The following is a 22,167-nucleotide window of genomic DNA, read 5'->3' on the forward strand; positions in this document are numbered from 1 at the left end:
GATGTGCTTTTTGGCATGCTGCTACTGATGACCTTGCACAGTTTATGGAAAACTCCCATGTTAGGTCGCAATGCAGAGCCAATTGTACGCTCGTATCTTCGCAGTCACATTTCACTCGGATGATTTCACAACTGAAAAACCTTTATGATCAAAGAGACTTCCGAACAGACTAGAATCCAATGCTGGTGCAGTGAATCCTTTTGCCTCACTTTTAGAGAAGTTTTTAGAGTAAATTTGTACTATGAACTGTTTGTTTTGTTGCTATTACTGTTTTGGTTGGTCTGTAAATACCTTACGCATGTACCTTTTATATTCGTAACAAATAACATGGATATGGATAAAAAAAGCTGGCGTGGCTCAGTGGTTGAGTAGCTGACTCCCGCGCAGCAGGCCCAGGCGCGATACCGGCGCACCCGGGCCTACTGAAACGGCTATTGCAATGTGCCCATAACAGCTCACGCTGTAAAATGATTAGTGCTAGAAACAAACCTTGCGGTAAAGCTACTTTCCGTAGGAAGATTGGTTTTCGAAGCATACTACCTCTGAGTAATTACTGGCGTAATCAATAAAAAAATCTAATTTTTAATAAATCAATATATAATAATAATTTGCCCGAAAACAACATTGAAATCCGGATGTTCGCGCTCATAAAAATAAAACCAAAAAGGCAAATATGTAAACTCCGAAAAATGAGAATGAGCAACCAAAAACAAGTAAAAAAACGGCTAAACAGCTATATAAGGCAAAAAAATACAGTAAGAACACAGAATTTAGTGACGAAGAAAATGCCCGGAAGGAGAGAGAAACTACGTGAAGACAGGCGTGAAGCTGGAAAGTAGGCTAAAAAGAAAGTGCGAAGCTCGAAAGAGAAGGAAGAAAACACGCTTTGAAATCTATCAAGATGGAGACAATTCAACCCGTAATGCTTTTGAATTCTGTGGAGAGGCAAGACTCTGCTGAAAGAAGCAGGGACATGGAAGGGCCTATGTTCCTTGGTAGTCTTCTGCGACAGTGAAACAGAATCTACTAGATCTGGACATGTAATAATTCCATGAATAATTGCGCACGTAAAGAGGATCTCGGTAGGGCGGCGTCTGCAGCTAAGTGACGGAAGTTTATGATGGTTATTCATACTTGAAAAGTTGTTTGTGCGTGAGGTCAAAGAACGATGTTTATATGTAGTAATAATTTTTTTAAGGGGATGCTCGAATAAAATGCCATTTGAATTGATTGTTCCATTCCACACCTGTGAGGCATATTCGAGTAATGGGAGACAGAGGGATGTAAATAAGTTGAAGAAGGGAAGTGGGATACGGAAATCTCTTGGAAGTTTGCGGATGGAACGGAGCATGTGCCGATCATGTGATGCAACGCGCTTAGAGTGGGTAGAGAAGCTTAACGTTCCATATAGAAGCACACCGCGGTCGCTCCAACAACCCTCGTGAACCCTACATGATCAACGAGTGAACATAGTTCTCGGGTGGGGGTGACGGCGCGCCATGCATTGCAGCATGGCATAATCGTACTTAATGTGTACAACGGCGCATCTGTGTGCCTTGAAGGACTGTATGCGCGCACTACGGGCTACGTATGTGATGCAAGCCAGCGCCGAAGAGAAGCCAAATGCGGCGCCTGTGTGCACAGCTGCTGAGCTGTCACGCAAGCAACTCCGGCGCGCAAATACTCAAAAGGCAGGAGAGATCGCTTGATTTTTTAAGATGTGTTGGGGGAGTGGTTTGTGCCACAGCGACGCCAGCTGTGTCCACCCCTTCACGTGAACGTTACGTAACTGCGTAGTCTACGCTCCAAGAGCTCCTGGCGCAGTGCGATGTGGTCTCGGGCTCCGCTTTTAACCGCCTCTTATTATCAAGCGTGGTTTCAGCGGCTTGCGCGTAGCAACCCCAGCAGGAGCGCAGCTGCACCGAAGTCCGAGGATAGCATCGTGGATTAGGTACGTAACGCTGGTTCATCGAAAGACTCATAAGTCACCGGCGGTGTCGAAGTAAGCATACTCGGCTCCTACGTGCGAGACCGGCGGTCTAAGGGAAGACAAGGTTGATATATTGGTTCGCTTGTTTTAAATTTGGAAATGCAAGCATGCACTGTGGAGTAAGGCTGAGTGAGCTGCAATGAATTCGTTTAAGTTCTGCTGAGTTGATGTATTCTGCTGTGAGCACTATAATGATAATTACTTCGATTCTCGAGTTTCCACGTGACGACGTAAATTTCAGCCCATTGGCGATTTCTCCTTTCGTACTGAATGAATTGATACCAGTCGGTTTAAACTTACCTATGATAAGTGCGGAGCCACAGTGGCGGTACGTTGGGGGCAGTGAACTTTGATGCTTAGTGCCCGAAAGAAAATTAGAGGACGCTTAAGCTTCGCCTTTAAGAGTGGAACGCGATAGCATTCAAAGATACCTGGTTGCTTATCAGGCTTCTTTCTCGTATATTCAAATTACAATCCGAGGCTACCACGTCTGTAGGTTGTGGATAAGTCGTACTTTACAATTTTTCTGACGAATTTTACTTTGGGAAATTCAATTTTTTGTTCACTAACGCCTTGCGCCACGCGAAGGGCCTGCCCGGTTGGGGTGGTTCGGGTCTTCGGGAGGATGTGGTTCGGCATGATTATTTCCACCAATGACGCCGGCGCTTACGTCGACGCCGGATTTTGTGTGACACGGGGCCCTTAACGCGTTAAAATGGCGTAGTGGATATGGCGTTGTGCCACTACGCCAGGAGGTAGCGCGATCGAATCACAGCCGCGGTGACCACATCTCGATAAAGGAGAAATGTAAGAACGCTCTTGTGCTTAAAAAGTTGTGAAAAGTTGAGTCCTCCACTGCGGGCTCTTTCGTAGTCCCAGTGTTAGTTTGGGACGCTAAACCCGATGAATCAGTAAAGCAATGTATTGCTGAAGGTGATGAGCGTGAGATTGCGAACAATGACGCGAGCAGTGACATCGGTAACTGATTGACCATTTTCTATGCTCTCAATGTGTGCATATCTCAGATGGACCACCATGGTGCCACTTTGGCATCGGCCACTTACAAGGCAATCTGGTATGTTTGCACATGTGCGCATGTGCTTTAGCATTTTCCGCAGCCAGCTCAGGAACTTTGGATGTCGACGCGTTTGTTTATGATTTTATTTATTGTCTCATTTTATTATGTGCTCCCGTCACGATGGCTTAGCTGCTGCTGTCTTCTTGTGCAGATAAAGAAGTCATCAGTCAAATTCTCGACCGCGCGCGGCCGCAGTCCGATGAGGCCGGAATTAAAAAAAAAACGCTTGTCAAGCATGTTTTCGTTGCTCATTAAAAGTAGTTAAAAACTGTTCAGGGTGCTCCACTATACTGTGGCTGATAACCCGCTAAGTTGCTTTGTTTAAACCATCTAATTTTTTTATGCATCTGCTTTTGGCACTGCTATTACCGATGAGCGTTTTCAAACCATAGTGGCCAATATGCTCACTGCTCTTTTTCAGGTCTGCTTTTAAATCACGCAATACTTCCGTCAAAGATAGGATGACGCACGGCAACTGCGCTTAACGAACGTATGTGCTTGCAGGTACAACATGGGAAACAGAGAAGCGGCAAAGTCGATAGATGATACATCAGTCACCGTTCATCGGCCAAGTAAGCATGAAAACTTAGTGAAGCATGTCAGAGAAAGTGTGAGCAACTTTAGTGGTAATAGAAGTATTTAGCGTCTAGGCACGGCCTGCGTGGTTGTGGTTCAGAATGATTTTTCCGCAAACGACGGTCGGCGGTGACACCGGATTTTTTGCCTGGCGGGGACCTTAACACAATCGCGTTAAAATTGGCGGAATGAGAGAGTGGATCGCAACATTGTCCTCAATGGATCACCTGTAATTGCTAAAAATAGTTTGTGACTAATGCGTTGTAATTTGACTTCACGATATGCTATAGCCTGTGCCGGTTATCATTTGGACTTGCCGATGTATCCTCACGAAGGCGTTCAGTGAAGCGCGACCACACAGCGCTGTTTATGTGTCCCGAGCGCGTGTACCCAAGGTGTTGCCCACAGTGCTGTATGTGTGCCGAGTTCTTCATCAAGTTGTACTAGTTGTACTGAGTGAGCGCCTTTAAAAACGATATAGCCGAATTTCGCTTTTAAAGTACGACCTGTCTAAACCGTGGTAGCAGCTACTAGCTAGAGGCTGGAGACAGAGCTTGCTCTTGCCGTCCGCAAATTACCCGAAAATCGACAGCCATTCTTGCCACGGTTCCTATAGAGTCCTCAGGCCACCATTTCATCTGCAGCTTCATCGTTGCAATGGTTGACAGAAACTAAGTGATGAATCCCACCTCTGCGTGAAAAAAAAATGGTGCTGTTGTTGATGATGCTGATTTCCTTATACATAACCACCACGGGGAATGGGCCAAGAAGCGGGTGGCACGATTAAAGTAGAATAATAATATACGACGAAATAAAGGGCAATATAAGTGTTATGCATGTACATTACCGACTTATCTGATTTTCTTAATATTTCTAATACAATTCTATATGCTGATGATACCACCATTTCCCTGTCAGACAAGTCTTTACCAACTTTACTGCTTAAACTTAACAATGAACTAGCGAAAGTTGTAGAATGGTGTCAGTTGAATCACTTAATTTTAAACCCGGTTAAAACTCAGTTCATGATATTTAAAACAAAACAGAGGATGTTGTCGTGTATACCCAAGTTAATCTCGACAGTCACCTTATTGCTGCCGCGGACTGTGTGTCATTCCTTGGCATAAAATTATATCCTAAGTTGAAATTTACTAATCATATTGCATTTGTTAAACAAAAAACTGCCTACGGCATAAGAGCATTGATTAAATCACGAGCATTTTTTTCAGAACACGCATTACTATCTCTATACTCTTCATTCATTCATAGTCATATCACCTACGGTGTTGCTTCCTGGGGAAACACATATAGCTGTCACCTCTCATCTATTCAACACATACAGAACCAGGCCATTCGCATAATCACCAACAGTTCCTTTTACTCAGATGCTCTCCCGCTTCTTAAGGCTAACTCTATTCTACTTGTATCTGGCTTGCTTAAGTATCATTTAAGTATTCTCTTCTTTAAATTGCTTAACAAACAGCTTGCTTACGAATTTGTAGACTTCAACTCACTTACTAATACCAATTCCACTAGGTTTGCGCATAATAACAACTCTCTCCTACCTAAATGTAGCACCAACTATGGAAAAATGACGTCCTCGTTTTCAGCGATAAAAATATGGAATGACCTACCACATTCTCTTAAACAAACATCATCATTGAATACATTCAAACATGACTTGAAGTTTATTCTTTGTAAATAGTTTCATGCCCGATAATATGTTGTTCTGTATAATTACGCCTGTTGATATAGGCATTTACTTGTTTTTTGTATCTTACCATTGTATTGTATTTTGCACGTTCTTTTGTCTTCCTTCAACGTTGTTAATTTTGCTGCTTAAAACTCATGCCTTGTATACATTTTTTTTTTAATTTGAACCGAGGGTCCCGTTGCAGTCTTTGACTTTGTGACCCTCGTCTGCATAGTATCGTTTACATAATCATTGTATTGAATGGATAATAAACTGAAACTGAATATAAGTAGAAGAGGACTCGTCCAGGATTGAATAAAGGTGAACGAAATAAAACTCAGAATTTTGCATGATAAATTTTCAAGGAGTTATAATGAGATAATAATAAATAATGACGTAATTCGTTCTCTCTTATCAATGAAATTACCTATTGCTAGACAAACATCCCTGCAGCTGAAGCCCAACGCCGAGGACCCGACACAAAGGATAACTTGGGAAATCAATGGTGTTCCGAGTTTATGAAACGGGGATCATCCTTTGATTCACTTTACCATAAAAGCACGGGCCTAATCTGACAAAAAAACATCAAATAATTCGGGACTACAGTCGGGAAGATTTACCATCCATGATAGTCGAAATGTAATCGCCTCTATAAACTGGTTTCCTTAGTCCAATGCTTCGAACCACAGCGAAAGATCATTTGTAATGCATGGTCGCCCTAGTTTGCTGCTGCTCTTAAACAGTTTTCGAACAATAAAAAACGTTTTTTTTTTCGTTGCGCTAAGCGTTTAGTACAGTGTTTTTTTTTTAATTTCGTTTGTCATTTTATTTTATTTTTTGTATTTTTTTGCTGAGAAAAGGCATAGTCTTTTACGTTAATGGGGCCCTGAACCACATTTAATTTAAGCGTCAAAAACGCCTTTCCGCAATGAAATAAATTTTGGGGTTCTACGTACTAAAGCCACAACCTGATCATGAGGCACGCTGTAGTGGGAGAAGCGGTATAATGTTGACCGCCTGGGGTTTCTTAACCTGCATCTAACTATACACAGGCGTTGTTGCATTTCGAACCCATGAAAATGGGGCGGCCGCGGCCTAAATTTGATTCCGCAACGTCGGGGCTTAGCAGCTGAATGCTCTTAGCCGCTAAGTAACCACGGCGGGTCCTTTTTGAACGAATATGGTACCTCCAAGGAATATATTACCTAAATGTTTTTCGAAAAATATTGTACGCGCGTAAATACTTCGAACGCCGTATATAGATTTCCCATCAGAGGGGCGCTGGTGCCAATTAAGCGGCGATGCCCCGCTCACGGCGTTACTGCGAGGGGGCTCGTGGCGGCACCACGCGGCAGCCACGGTATTCACGCTATGCAGCTGACGCAGCTACGTGTGGCTACGTGCCAATGTAAGTGCACGGCAGGGCTGTAGTGAGCGCTCAAGTGCTCCAGCCTGGCCGTGCGACGTGGTGCGGACCGCATTTGCCCTGTACGGATATTAGGCAAACTAAGATTCCGCACATTGTAGGGTCTCAATACGAAGCGTAATACGCAGCACGTCTAACCAGGAGCAACTGAGTGTGAGCGCGCAAGGGCGCGTGTCATTTTACATCATGTTAACCGCTGCTCCTCGCGATGCGGGGCAGGCATAACGCACGTGCGGTCGGGGCTTAAGTTTTACGCCGTTCAAGGCTGGTTGAATGTTTTAGACTAATCGAAATTAGCGAGAGCGAACGGCTACGACACCCCGATAAGCAGTGTATACAAATTTTTATTCGACAGTCAGCTCACTCTTCTTAGTTGATGTCAGCTATTGGCCAATAGCAGTCGTATATGGGAATCTGCTATATGACGAAATGTGGCAGCCCTGAAAAGAGTGAGGCAAAGGCTTCTTTTGAAAAGAGAGTGTTTGCGAAAAAGTTCACTCCGCGCTTCTCTTATGAGCCCCACGCGCCGCGTACATGTGCAGAATTTGACTTAGATATTCACAGCTGCGTATGCTATCGGCGGAATGTGTCTTTTCATCTAGCTCTAAGGGTGGCTCAGGACCCCTGTAACGGATGTGTAATATTAGGTAGATGCTAAGGCTATGTTGCCGCCTAGCTTGCGAACGGCAACGTAAAACTTCTTTTTTCGTTCCTTAAAATTGCACAACCACGTTTTTATAGACTTGGACAAAGCCTGGTGTGTTCCATTGTTGGCCTCGATTTCGACCTTCCTATTGACAATGCCTTTCACCTGCTTTGGTCTCCTCTTCGTGATCATCGAGGAGAAGTTCGGGACCACACGGGAAGAGACGTCTTGGATAGAAAGTGTGTTCATTATGTGCAGCAACCTATCAGGTACTAAATGAGTGCCCATGCTTAGTATTGTCAGAGTGGAAAATATAGAAACTACAATTATCAGCTATCGCAAAAAAAGATTGTGTTACCTCACAGACAGATTCGACAGAATGGTGTTGGCTTCTTGTGATAGAGGACGAAGTGTTCTGCTTTGAATGCTTTCAGCTAAATAGTGAAAGCGTGCAGAGGTTGAAAATGGCCTACTTGGCGTAGCTTCGTCGTTCTGTTGTGCAATTGTAGGCACGGTGACACACTGATTAATAATTGAAATCTGCATTGTTACTTGAGTTTGTTGGTGTGGTCACCAATAAAATGAGAAGCATATCCTGACTTCAGGGAACGCCTCTTTTTGCACTCGCTTCCCGCTGTTTTCTCTAGATGTCGCTCTGACCGTGATAACAGTTTTCCCCACCGTTGACACGAGCTAACTGGCCAAGAGTGGCTAATGAATCAGCTGTATACTAAAGAGAATACATTGCAATTGACGTTTTAAAACATTTACGAGGCGCCCAAGCTTAAAGCACAAGAGGTGTTTCGTGTGGTTTCTATGGTGTCCTCAAATTTAACATTTAACTACCTCTGCGAATTTTAACGGTATCAAACGACGATTATCGATCAGGAGACTACAAATCGAAATAAATGATGTTCAGTGGATTGCTATGAGCTGTTTTCTTTAATTGAACAAAAACTACCTCGAGGCTTATATTGTATACTTAACAAAAAGTTCGGTAGGCTGTGTCACTATCGCATCCGTCATTTTCCGTGTAATTCAAACTTGAGTTATAATCAACGAGCGTAATTGCAACTATGTGCAATGAAGCCTCGCCGTTACTGTGAAAACCCACTGTTTTCAAAGAACATCTTCATTGCCTTCTTGTAAGAATTTCTTGAGGTATGTTAGGGTGCTCTGGAACCACCAGTTGAAGATGCGCCTAGTTTTTCATCTTCAGTAGATCGCAAGTTTCATCGCTTGGCAACTTCTTACTGTATGTAGGTAGGCGTGAAATATATAATGCAATGTTATATCTACGCATGCTGTGCGGAAATGAGCAGCGTCGAAAACTGTGTTCAAAAACTTCTCAGTGGGGTCAGTGGAAAGTTCTAAACATAACTCGTCCCCCAAAACTATAGAATATGGCGCTGTTTGCAAATGTAAAGCATGCACTCGGTTCACTTCAACTATTGTTCTTAACGTCGCTATAGGTCGGGCAACCGTTATATTTTATGCTTGCAATTGAAAATCTTTGTTTTCGAGGAGACAGGGCTTTTTGTAGTTTTTTTTGCTTGAAATCAGAGACCTTCATTTTACCTACACACTCCAGTTGCGGCCGTATCCGTCCTGCGTGTGGGCACTGGCGCTTTTCAAAGCATACGCACAGAAAGGTTAACAAATATTTTACGTTGAAACTTTGCAGATTGTGATTACAACCTGCGCAGGCACTCGTTAGACACGTAAAGTGTCTTCAGCTCAAATATCTGGAGATCAATACTTAACGATGTCATTCCTTGGGCGACGTCACCCTCAGAGGGTAACCATGTTTCTTAATGAATTTAGAAATAGTTTTTATGATTAGTAGATCAAAGGTTTTCCGTTCAAACTTTCTATATAGCGTGAAAACCCGTTATTGATACTATTGAGACCCTGTGTATTTACCTGAACAAATCGGCAATTGTGCTCTTAGCAAGATTTCAGGGCTCTTTCTTGCTGAATCTCGAAATCGTTTCACGGATATGATGAGCTTTGTTGTGAGGTGACGCTGTTCTTAATATGCGATTGCTAAATTTTTTTCTGTTGCACAGATGAATGTGGATCAAAGAAAGGTATCAGTTTTATATATATGTATATATACGGTTAAATACTCTTTTATGACTCTAACCGTCACATCGAATGTGTCGTTTCGAAAAATTATTTAGCCACGCAAGCCTCGTCGGCAAACTTGCACGAACGTTATTTTCATGTGGAGACGCAATTATGTTCGTACATTTTAACATGACGAGGTATGATCTTTTGGGTTGCTTTATGTACGTAAATTTATCGGCAGATTTTATCATTAGAGACTTATGACGCTTTGACGTTTACGTTCTTTGCAGCACTCGCAATAGCTTTTCTTCAGCTGCGCTTCACTCTTTCCCACATTGCGCTGTTGGCCGCCGTCCTGACCAGCACAGCTGTTATTGCATCTGCATTCGCTCCAAACGTGATTTGGATGAGCATCGTTTTCGGTGGTGCTTATGGTAAGAGATTCCATTCCAGCATCACTAAACTTTACGCATTCTCAAAATCAGTTCTCTAGTATGTCCTACTCCTTAGCAACTCTGCACGCGCGTTCTCATATATTGTGACGTTAGATTTACTATAGCTAAATGAGTGCGCAAGCTAAACTAAAACTTTTTGATTAGAACGAAGGCAGAAATGCTGTGCTTGTGGTGCAAAACGCATGATATGAACTTTTATAGGAATTTTCTTTTATTTGTATGTACTTTAATAGCATGCTGTACCGCCGAAACTACGATGATGGAAACGAATTATTAATGGTGAGGGAGTAATATAATGGAGGTAAACGAGCAGCTATTCTAATTTATTGCGGTGTAGAGAAACCACGTACTGGCTTCATGCAGTAGAATAGTTCGGTGGAGTGTGTACTCTAATGGCAGCACGTGAAAGTATAGGTGCCTAGAATTTATGTTATAACGAATTTTTCGGGCTTGCACGCGTTTTGTGCGCATGGGAATCATAGGTTCTTGCCGTTGATGGCGCCTTTTGTGCTTCGCCGCCTTTTGTTATCGCTGCACTGTTATCGCTCCACCCCTTGACTCGTAGCACTGGTTTTACAGCGAAGCTGTTTACCTCTAGCCCCTGCATGCATCCCCCGCATGTGTTCGCAGACGCGTGGAAGCCTGGAAACGCGTGGAAGCCCAGACGCGTAAGCCTGGCCGGCTTACGTCCGTATCACGACGCGTGGAAAGGAATGTGTGGGCCGATCCCGGAGATTATGCAATACCGGGCTGACCCGCAGTGGAGGTGAAGCAGGCTTCAAGCACTCCGCCAACTTCCAAAACATTAGTTTAGTATCTTGGGTGCAAACTGAATCGCATAAATTCGGCATCGTAAGAGCAACACTATATTCCATAGGGGAACAGCGCAAAGAGACACGACAAGAAGACAAAAAGGGAGACACATACCAGCGCTGGGGGTGCACGTGGTGTAGTGCGGTGCTGTATGAAAAAAAAATGTATATCATAAGCTAAGCAGCCCACATATGCAGCCTAAACAGCTTCACTGGTTATTCGTTCCCATATGAATGCTGCGGCCGCAAGAATTTTTTTTCTTTTTCGAATTATTACGCAGCAAAAATAAAAATAAATTCCGTGATTTTAGCACGATCTGATTACTAGGAAGCCGTAGTGGGGGACTCCACATTAACTTAGACAGCCTGGGGTGCTTTATAGTACACCCAAAACGCGCTACACTGGCGTTTTCGAAATTCGCCCCCATCTAAATGACGCTGTGATTTGATCTGGTGACCTCGTGCTTAGCATAACAACGCCAAAGCCATTAATCAGTTGCGGCGGGCAACTCCAAAAATCATTGTCTTATATGCATGATGCACTGTGTTAGGAATCTGAGCAGCTCAAAAATTGCCTCGAGTATAACGCGCAACTAAGCTGCTTGATTGCCAATATGTTAAAGTGAGGGCACTACTTGCACAACATATCGCGATGTCAGGTTATCTAAAACTGTGTTTCAATAATTTCATTTTATTAGTTTCGTGACCTTGGGTACACTATCTTCAACTCCAAAACCGAAACGGAGTACTAGTGTAATGATATTATCTACTTAGCTGAAATCCTTGGCTGAAAAAAAGATCACATGTCATTCCACTGCTGTGAAGGCAGGTTACCAGCCAAGCAGTTAAGCACATATTACATGGACGTGAGACAGAATTTAAATTAAAGTCTGATCAAATTTTATTTTTCTTGAGCGGCGACGGCGGTAATCCCGAAGAAAGGAACACGCACACACATTTTTAATTTGATCGGCGGTCTCGATCGATGACACACATTCGCGTGCAAGACTACTGCCATCTCGGGGAGCCGGAGGAAAGTAGACACGCGAGCGTTCGGGACGAATACAAAGAGAGTGCCAGGCGAGCGTACACATGGCCGAGTGGGTCACGCAGTGGCAAATCTTTCAGAAACCCTTATTATCTACCTGGGGCGCTATAACGTAAAATGATTCCAAACTGTTTTGATTCCAATTTCTGCAATCAGCCTCCACGATTGGTCAAAACATTTTCGGGCCACTCCCAACTTCGCCTGTCCGTCACGCGACGTCACGAAATCCGCGATTGCTCCCCATCGGATATAACGTCTACACACTGATTATGCATGATTAAACCTCACAAAAGAAAAATAATCATTCCTGATTTGATGCCTTTTCACCATTAGCCCTTTGCTATTGGTCCAATGTGTTCTGGCTACGCCCCCTTCGCCTGTCTGTCACGCGACCTCAAAAAACCGCAAAAACTCACCACGTCAAACTGACGTGTACGCGAAAAAATGCATTAATATGCCGAACAAAACTGAAAAATTTTCTGAACAGCCACAGACTGCCCTGTTCCGAAAGGAATAGAATATGGCTGCCCGCCGATCGCTCAGGCCCTCGCGACTCGCACCTGCCGGTGAGCATGTATTTATTTGCGCATGATAAACCTTTTTGCGTGGCAGTAAAACGTTATCGAGCCCTTTCGGCATGCATACGACATCGCTCTGCCAACTCTTCCTTGCTGAGGATCCGTTTTACCGGCATTCTTATCCCTCCGTTGCACGCCGCCGCGATTTTCGACCAGCCACCGCAAGCTAAGTAAGGCGAAGCGGACCAATAGGAGAAGCCGGCGCCACCATCTTCATGCGGTTATCTATTTTCACTGTGCTGGCTCGGCCCCATCGAAACCCTCTCCACTAGACGGTGCTCCTCGCCTCTTGTCAGCCAATTAGATAAGAGAAACCACTGAGTGTAGACAATGTTATTGGTTTTGAAAGCGAACAAAGGTGACATCCTATAAACGAGGAGAGTGTTTGATTGGGTTGTTCAGACAACGCTGCGGGTCACCGCCCGCTGCTTGCGTCGGTGGTTACGTAAATTTGACGTTAGGAGTTTGGAATCAAAACAGTTTCGAATCATTTTACGTTATAGCGCCCCTGCTAGCCTACTGATTTCGAAAATTGTGCTTATTGAAATAATCAATTGAAATAAATCTATTGAAAATGCATATCCAAGTGATCAGACGTATAAGCTTTTGCAGAGAATTATGCAATTTTGTATCAAATATGGCAACTGAGTTTTTGCACATGCAGATCTGTTGACGGACAGGAAAAATGCATAGAAAATGCTTCGCTGTAAAAGATCTCTGTCGATAGCACGTGCCAAGAATTTCATTGGCGCTTAGCTACTGTTTCACAGAAGCATTCTTCTTGTATTTCGGTTAAACATATTTGAAATTACGCTCCTTTATCAGTAGCCTTTGGAGACAGACAGTGCTAAAGTACTTCTAGGTTGACGTTTAATGGTAAGTGGATATGGCTATTGATATTGCGCTGACGTCAATAGGTATTCAGTTACGTAAGTTTTCTTAATTAACCACGTGATTATTGCTTCTTACTACGAAAATGATTGCGCTTCTTACAGTAATCAGCCCAAATAGGCGGAACTATTCATATTCAATCTGTCAGGCTCACTTCCAATCTCATTACAATAAAAATGCGAACCGGGCCGTGCGTGGAGAAGAACATGCAATACTACGAGTAAAAGCTGCATGAGACAATGGACTATTGGGTGGATGCGCCTCGCGCAACTTGAAACACTCCAGCTAGAACGGGATCAAGTTGCCTCCCACAGCAAGGTCTGTGGTTACTCCTAATGATCTCGTAAAAACATTTCTTCTTCAATCGCAGGTGCATGACGCGGAACGGATTCGCAACTGTTGACACGCATATTTTGCGTACGATTTGCACCTATGTATAGAAAGGTGCATAAAAAATTGAGCGTATGTATCAAAATACAATTTTAGTTTTTTGATGGCTCATTTGCTCACTTTCTTGCATTCCATGCATTCGTAAAAACAACACATTTTTGCGCTAGCTTAGGCAGTAACAGTGAGCACAAAAAAACAGTAAAATATAGCTCATATTGCTCCCAATGAATAGTAGAACGCAATACAGCAAAAAAATAATCTAACATTTGTGTTTTCGTGCAGAAAAAAAATCCAAAGCCGACTTTCAGTTTTACCTTTTTCAACGAAGAAATTATAGACATTTTCTTACAGAATATATTTGTGCAAAGCTCTGAGAAATGTTTCTTTGAATTCAGGACATGTTAAAGCATAAGAAAGCCCAATTTTGTAATGATCAGACTACATAACATGCACAAATTTTAGTGCACAAACTCTATAAATGCTACAAAATGAAGAACCGTCAAACACACGTTTGAAAGTCAGAACTTGAAAGTTGCCGCACTCGAGAAACCCGGAAAACGCATGCTTCTTAAATTATTTCTTGCGCCGCAGAAGTCCAGGCAACCATGGTTATTGGGAGAATGAGGCTTGGCCGTTCTCCTCATGCGATCCCCAATGGCGAGCACCGGTGCGTTCTCGGCCGCGATGCGCTAGAATACAGTACATTTTCGGGCTTTTAACAGCTTTTTTAACGCAATTCTAACACATTTCCAGTGGAGTCGCGGCTTTGATGTTTATTTTCATAAGAGTAGAGATACCAAACTTAACAAATGAAGTAAAAACAAGAAACAATCGATCATTTTTAAAAAAGTCGCTTTCATTAAGAGTAGCGTCTCCCCTTAAGTCACATCAGGCCACTGATGACTGCAAAACTGGTTTCATTCATGGTATTGGGTGCGGTAACGTAAAATGATTCCAAACTGTTTTGATTCCAATTTCTGCAATCAGCCTCCACGATTGGTCATAATATTTTCGGGCCACTCCCCACTTCGCCTGTCTGTCAGGCGATGTCACGAAAACCGCGATAGCTCCCCATCTGATATAACGTGTACGCACTGGTTATGTATGATTAATAAGCACAAAAGTAATTATTCCTGATCCGACGCCTTTTCACCATTAGCCCTCTGCTATTGGTCCAATGTTTACTGCATTAATATGCAATAATATGCCGTACAAAAATGCATTATTATACCGAACAAAACTGAAAAAATTTCTGAATACCCACACACTGCCCGTTCCGAAATGAATAGAAGATGGCTGTCCGCCGATCGCTCAGGACCTCGCGACGACTCGCTCCTGCCTGTGAGCACGTGTTTATTTGCGCATGATAAACCTTTTTGCGGTACATCAAAACGTTATCGAACCCTTTCGGCATGCATACGACATCGCTCTGCCAACTCTTCCTCGCTGAGGACCCGTTTTAGCGGCATTCTTATCCTTCCGTTGCACGCCGCCGCAATTTTCGACCAGCCACCGCAAGCTAAGTAAAGCGAAGCGAGCAATCGTAGAAGCCGGCACCACCCTCTTCATGCGGATATCTATTTTAACTGCGCTGGCTCTTCCACATCGAAACCCTCTCCACTAGAGCGTGCTCCTCGCCTCTTGTCAGCCAATTAGATAAGAAAAGCCGCTGAGTGTAGACAATGTTATTGGTTTTGAAAGCGAACAAAGGTGACCTCCTATAGATGAGGAGAGTGTTTGATTGGGTTGTACAGACAACACTACGGGTCACCGCCCGATGCTTGCGTCGGTGGTTACGTAAATTTGACGTCAGGAGTTTGGAAACAAGACAGTTTGGAATTTACGTTATAACGCCCATGGACTACGTATAGATGATGCGTTGTGTTATGAAAGGAACATGTATGTATGTATGTATGAATGTATGTATGTATGTATGTATGTATGTATGTATGTATGTATGTATGTATGTATGTATGTATGTATGTATGTATGTATGTATGTATGTATGTATGTATGTATGGATGTATGTATGCATGTATGTATGTATGTATGTATGTATGTATGTATGTATGTATGTATGTATATATGTATGTATGTATGTATGTATGTATGTATCAGTGGCGTAGCCAGAAATATTGTTCAGGGGGGGGGGGGGGGGGCTCAGGTTGCAGCGCGGCCTCCTCCTTATAGAATTTGTCGAGGGATCAAATGCATGAATAACAACTGCATTGCCAATTCCATTGTATATTAGATGCTGCAAACGAATTATTGAACGCTATGCACTGTCCATTAAAATATGTATGTTGTCATAAAAGAATAAATTCGTATGCCCCAAAAATTGTGGCAGAAATAACTGATATCAATGCTTCCGCGTTTATTTTTGTCTAATTAATAAGTAAAGAAAACATCACATGAACTTTAGAACTAGTTACCCTTTTCGCGGAGAAGTTTGTTTTAGAGAAACGAGATAGCGCTCACGGCGGTGCGCCAAACCTCTCCTCAGCGACCGCGCACGAATACGAAACCATTACCGCTTCTACCTTGCTTCTGTGCGATCAGCTGTCGGAAATGCAACTGAGTTTTCACTAATACACTGTGCTCCAATCATGCTAGATTGAATAATGTGGATTGAAGACGTGTGCAGTAGTTGGCTGCAAAAATAGTGACTGGCATGTTAAGGAATAGAATGAATCTGTGTGGCGAAGTTCGCGGACCGCTGCTGCAACTGTCCGAACGTGTTACCGGCACTTCGTGATGTACCGCTTCCCTCGAAGGTACAGAAATTTTCTCATCCGCCAGCCTTGTATCGCTAACCTTCAAAGAAAGGGCTTCATCCCCAGAACGTCCGCAAGAATGAGTACCACTCGTTAAACAATAACAAAGGGAGTAGCGCCGCTTCCTGTCATAGTAATTTTCGCGCACGTTATCTATACACATCTGTCCAAATGGCAGGTAAACTTACGCCCACTCTATCGCCGACGTATCAAGAATAAGTGAATGGACTCACACTTGAATATATGCGCACTGTATACACACAATAAAGGACGCAATACACCTATGGCGCACCAATGGTCGAAGCTGAATGTTTCGTGATGGTCCACAAGAGTAAGCAAGTTACTAGCTGTAATACATATTTGCTACAAGGTATTACAATGTACAAAACAGCTACGTTTCAAGCCTTGTGCGCTGCAAGAGCAAATCTATCGGATTCGGAACTGAGCACACCCGCGAGTGATTAGGCAGAAAATAATCAGAAAGTGGCCGCACCGAGGAACTTCACTGAGTCAGAAACTGACAAGCCACTGCTTCAAAATATTTGCCGAATAAAGAACAAAGAGCAAAACACACTAATGCTGACTGAATTCATAATCGGACAGCTTGGAATACATATTTAGACCCGCTTTTAGAACAAGCACCATATACGCTGCTTATGCCATTTGGACATAGCTTAATCAGCTCCGAAAGCGCTTTTGCATGCTCTCTGAAGCTGTGATCAAAGCTTCGTGTCGTCCATCTAGTCACCGTCTATGATATCTCCGAAAACAGAGGTTTTCTAAGCCGCGCCGGCGTCATACACTTCCATTGTAAACAAGGAGGCAACGGAGGCAGTTGAGGCAAGCAATGGACGCGTCACCACGTGATCAAATATGGCAGCGCCCACGGGATTGCCGCGAAAAGGGTCAATATCAGTTCGAAACCAGCAAAGCAGTGCATGCAGCTTATATGAAAAACGTAAAGACCATGAAATGAATAAGTTGAGGACAAATATTTTGATGAATCTTTGTCATTCAGTAACCTTGTTTACATTTTTCTACATATGCAACTGCCAGGAAGAAACCTCAATGACGCTATCCCTCGTTGCAATCGATTGCCCAGGAGCAGCTGTAACTCGTCGTGTATTGTAATTACACCCAGATAATACTCGCAGCAGTGAGTACAAATAAAAAGTGGGAGTTCTGCAAAATATATATTAGAAATTGCGAAGATAGAATGGAATATACAAATGCGAAGATACCACTCGTTAAAGGGCAAAAAAATAGTCGCTGGGAACAAAGTTCAGTGCTTGTATACACAAAACCTCGCAATAAGATATTGTCACGAGCAATGGCAAAGACAAAGACATTGTAGTGGGGTTGGGTCAGAGGCTCTCTTGTCGGACTGAAAACCTGCTGGAACGTGTGCGCTCTGGGCAGTCTTGACTAGGCAAGCGCTAGCCGTTCACGGTTAATTAAATACTCCCCGTAACACTATTTAAAAATACGTATGAATCTCCAATAAATCTACGTATTTAAGCAAACGTCAGTGTATATAATGCGTCAAATAAGACAAATAAACATGTTGCTCAGTCACACATAGTAATTTTTGCGCACAGAAAGGCAGATGATCTAGGCAAGAACATAACTATGATCGCAGAAATTGTGATATGTACTTGGGCCATGCAGCAGTCGCGACAGCGCCATGTGGGTGGAATAATAGAGGAATAATGCATAAATCACTACGAAAATGTGTAATTTAACTGCCTGCACAACGCCAAGAATTATTCTGCACCCAAAATTAAAGGAGGGTATTCCTTCGTTTCAAAAAAGAAATAAAAGCAGGTAGCTGAAAATGAAAGAAAAGGACAAGCGAAGGCCACAGATGATGTGGCAAGTTGAAGTACCCAATATCCGAGTGTGTTTTTGGCGAACGCCGCGTGGGCCGGGCTTTCAATGAGAAAGGTCGGTCAAAATTGGTTATTGGTATTCTCGTAATTTTTTTATTCGCGTGATAATTATGATCATGATGCTAACTGCTAGAATAAACGGCGAAAATTTCTGCCGTTTTAAAAGCTAATGAACGGTCATACGTTTTCATAATTATGAACTTATGGACGTGAAGGTACAGTGCTTTTTACTTGCATTGATTTTTGCTGCTTCGCTATCTAAAGGACAAACTTCTCTCGGCGGGAAAGTTGAGCGAAGCAGTCAATGACTTCGGACACGTTGATGCCGACGTCTCTGTGGCTGTATAGAAGCGCCAGCCTAACCATACGTTCCACAGACATTGTATAGCGCAAGTAGTTTTTTAGTAAACTCTTGTTAAAAAATATTCTGTCTGCACTGGCAGTGGTCACTGGAAGGGTGACTAGAAGCTGCACCAGTATTTACACATTTACATAGAACCTGCTGTCGCAATGAGAGATGCGCATCTATTCCGGTGCTAAAACCTAAAACACTCCCTTGATGTCGTTGGCATACTTGTTTAGGTACCTTGCAGAAACAGTAGGCTGTTCGATTCCAGCGATGTCAGTCGTTTAGTCAGGAAGTATGGAGAAGCAGCCTGCTTTTACATCTAGGCTTTCTTTGATAATGTCACCACAAATTTCTATAATTTGGTTTTGTGCGTCTGGGCTTTAATACGAGGCATTACTGGGGCAACTTTCCAAATGGTTCTTCAGATATGTATCTCCACAATCAGCTCGCATGCGAAGAAGCACTCTGAAAATGCCTGTATTTTCAGCAGGGGCATTGCTTAAATCCATAGGGCCCCTGTCCCTGTGGCCACGGACAGCCAGACCTTGTCGCCCGTAAAAAAAAAGTATGAATAATAGGCCGTTTACTTTCTTCTCTTTTCTCATATTTTACTTTGCCTGCCCTGGTCCAGCTGATCAATCACATTCTGCACGCTTCCTGAAAATGTTTGGAGAAAAGTATCAGCTGCTAGCTGACAGTCACGGTGATATTTAGTATTTTGCTGTGTGTGGGAGATTGCGAGCGCGCGCTTCCATTTATGGAACGGCTTGGACACGAGCGTTCCAGGGCGCGCATGTTGGCCCAAGTTTATAAGAACATTAACCCCATAAAGTTCTAGAATTGAAAATCTTTTAATGCATGCCTTTGGAAATGTCAGCGCACCTTTCGCGTCAAAAATTTATGAGAACTTTATACCCATAAAGTTTCGTAATTTAAATCCATGCGCTCTGTATATTCCGCGGCCGCTGCGAGATGCCGCAGCGCGCCCGCTCGCTATCGAAAAGCCGTTGAAAGTTTGTGGTCGGATGGGGCTCCTTGCGTTACGTGACTCCAGGTGCAAGGGCGTTGTCACGAAATCCAGCCCGAGTTCGCAATGTTCGTGCCGAAATGTGTTTTCGAGCGTGAAAAAGACATTGTAGACAAAATCCAGAATGATTGCCGGCGTCGGTGGTAGTTTTGGTCGGTAGTGCATGCCCGCACGAAAAAATTTAAGGGGGGGGGAGGCTGATGGGGCTTCAGCCCCCCCCCCCCTGGCTATGCGCCTGGTATGTATGTATGTACGTATGTATGTATATGTTACAAGTATATGCGCTGGATATTATTGAGTGCAGTGCCCTTCGATAAGGGAAAGAACAAATTTATAGCACTAATACAGACAAAAACGTCAAGTTAATTGTCATCGTTCATGGTAGTGAACGATTTAAAATAGTATTTTACATCGCTCTCTCTACTAAAGTAACTCAGGACATTGTTGGTTTTTACCTGAGGGTAATGTTATATTCGGCGCTACATTACCGGTTTTTATCTTTCACTGCTCGTAACAAATAAAAGTCAGTCGCGTCTACGTATAGAGACACAACAACCTCAAAGTGATAGCTAGAGAGTCGCCTTGTCGGTACTTTGGCTCTAGAAAAGGCCATTAGACATTATTTTTCCAGCCAAACTGATCAATTCAGTGGGAGAAACACGCCTGGTAACAAAACAAACAAGCACTAAACGACTACCGCTGACTAATTCATGCTCAAATATATTATTGCCAGGTTTTGCAGTCAAGCTATTCGTGGCAGCCGTTTCAATCTACACGATGCTGTACTTCGACAAGTACCGGGCGACAGCGCAGTCCTTCATCAGCTCCTCTCAAGGCGCAGCTGGCATGGCGGGCCAATCTCTGCTGTTGTGGCTCGAGAAGAGCTACGGCTTCGCAGGAGCGTTGGTCGTACTCGGAGGGATACTCCTGCACGCTGTACCACTCACCATGCTTCTGAACGAACACCGCGGGATAGGATTTACTTGCTTCCGAAGAAGGAAGTCGTCAGCGTTTGACGGCAACATCGTCGTTACCCCTGCGATCTCTCGTTCAAGCAAATCTGCGCTTTTAAAGTCGGCACAGCAGCGGAAGTTCTCAGAAGTACAAGGCAGCGCGGAACAGAAGCTTGCCTTTGGAGTTGTAAATAATAATTCTATTACAAGGGAAAAAGCACTCTCTTCTGAAGTTACTTGTGCAGAAGCAAAATCATCATTTGAGGGTGCTATGTTGCAAGAATATAGTGCAAAAAATTCTCCGAGCAATTTCTCAATAACTCGAAGCGAAAGTTTGTTCCCTTTAAAAACAGCGCCCAAAACTCCACTATCAAATTTAGGACCAAAATTAAACACTTCACCAAATCGGATGGTTGCGCCAAAACAAAGCTGTTCCTTAAAAATTGCGCTTTCATTGTTTAAAGAACCAGCATTTTACGTTTTACTCGTAGGATTTGTAGTTGGAGATTACACTGAAATTGTGTTCCTCGCCACGGCCGTCGAATACGCTCAGGATAAGTCAGTAAGCGTCCAGAAAAGCGAACAACTAGTCACTCTGTGGTTTCTAGGACAGTTTCTCGGCAGTGGCCTTTTACCGCTGTTAGCCGACTGCGTGGGGCACAGCCGTTCAATTTTCTATGTGGTCACTTTCGCCCTTTCCTCCGTCTCTCTGGTGGTGCTGCCTCATGTGATGGACATTCCGAGCCTTTCCGTTGTCCTGCCGATACACGGCATGGCAATGGGCTTCATCAGGTGCGTCAAGTGCGTAGTTATAGCCGATCAAGTTGGCCCTGAACGGACGGCAGCTTGTTGGGGCATCAGCGGGCTGGCGATAATCCCCTTATCTTTGGCCAACCCAATGATCATTGGTAAGTACAACGACGACACTTTGGTTGGAAATGTAATTGCTATGGACGGGCAAAACATAAGTTCTGTAGTAAATCATTTCACAAGGCGCTTATATCACTTAGAATGCATTCACATTATACTACAATGTGTGGAGACCACTCACACGCTGGCATTTCCTTAGATAAATGGTTGGAGTTTATTATTCATTACAGGACAAATCTCACTGCACACATATAGACGACCGCGTCTTTAATGCAAAGCACAGTCTTTTAGTGCTTGCAACGCCAGGCTTTCATGGTTTAGCGTTGCTTGTGCTTGTCGGAGACCAGACCTAAAGCAATCAAAAATAAAAACACGAAGAAGACAGAATACAGCACTGGTGTTAAGTCATATTTCAGATGACTGACAAAGGATGTGTCGGAACAAACGCTGTGTGTTCCTAGAATATTGGCCCCGGTATCTTACGCGCCGCTCCTGCCCATGAAGTGTTTTGTTTGTATTTGTACTTGATACCGTATGCTCACAAGCGAAGTAGTTGAGAACCATCATCGTTTAGGGAATTAGGGCGCCTTGTAATGATCATGTACGCCAAGACAAGACGTAACACAACAATGAGATTCACCAGCTTATACTT

The 22,167-nt window shown here is 43.5% G+C and overlaps 1 protein-coding gene across 1 annotated transcript in view; it reads left to right on the top strand.

The window, feature by feature from the left end:
* The first annotated feature begins 1,817 nt into the window (after positions 1-1,817).
* Positions 1,818-22,167, top strand: part of LOC119444703 (monocarboxylate transporter 9-like) — a 114,644-nt gene continuing 94,294 nt past the window's right edge. Inside the window, exons 1-5 of the mRNA XM_049663561.1 lie at positions 1,818-1,951; positions 3,573-3,640; positions 7,505-7,678; positions 9,770-9,913; positions 20,426-21,553. Of these exons, the coding sequence (XP_049519518.1) occupies positions 3,580-3,640; positions 7,505-7,678; positions 9,770-9,913; positions 20,426-21,553 (1,507 nt within the window). The 5' untranslated portion in view covers positions 1,818-1,951; positions 3,573-3,579. The remainder of the gene's footprint in view (positions 1,952-3,572; positions 3,641-7,504; positions 7,679-9,769; positions 9,914-20,425; positions 21,554-22,167) is intronic.

This window comes from Dermacentor silvarum, chromosome 3 (genome assembly GCF_013339745.2).
Source record: "Dermacentor silvarum isolate Dsil-2018 chromosome 3, BIME_Dsil_1.4, whole genome shotgun sequence".
Lineage (NCBI taxonomy): Eukaryota > Metazoa > Arthropoda > Arachnida > Ixodida > Ixodidae > Dermacentor > Dermacentor silvarum.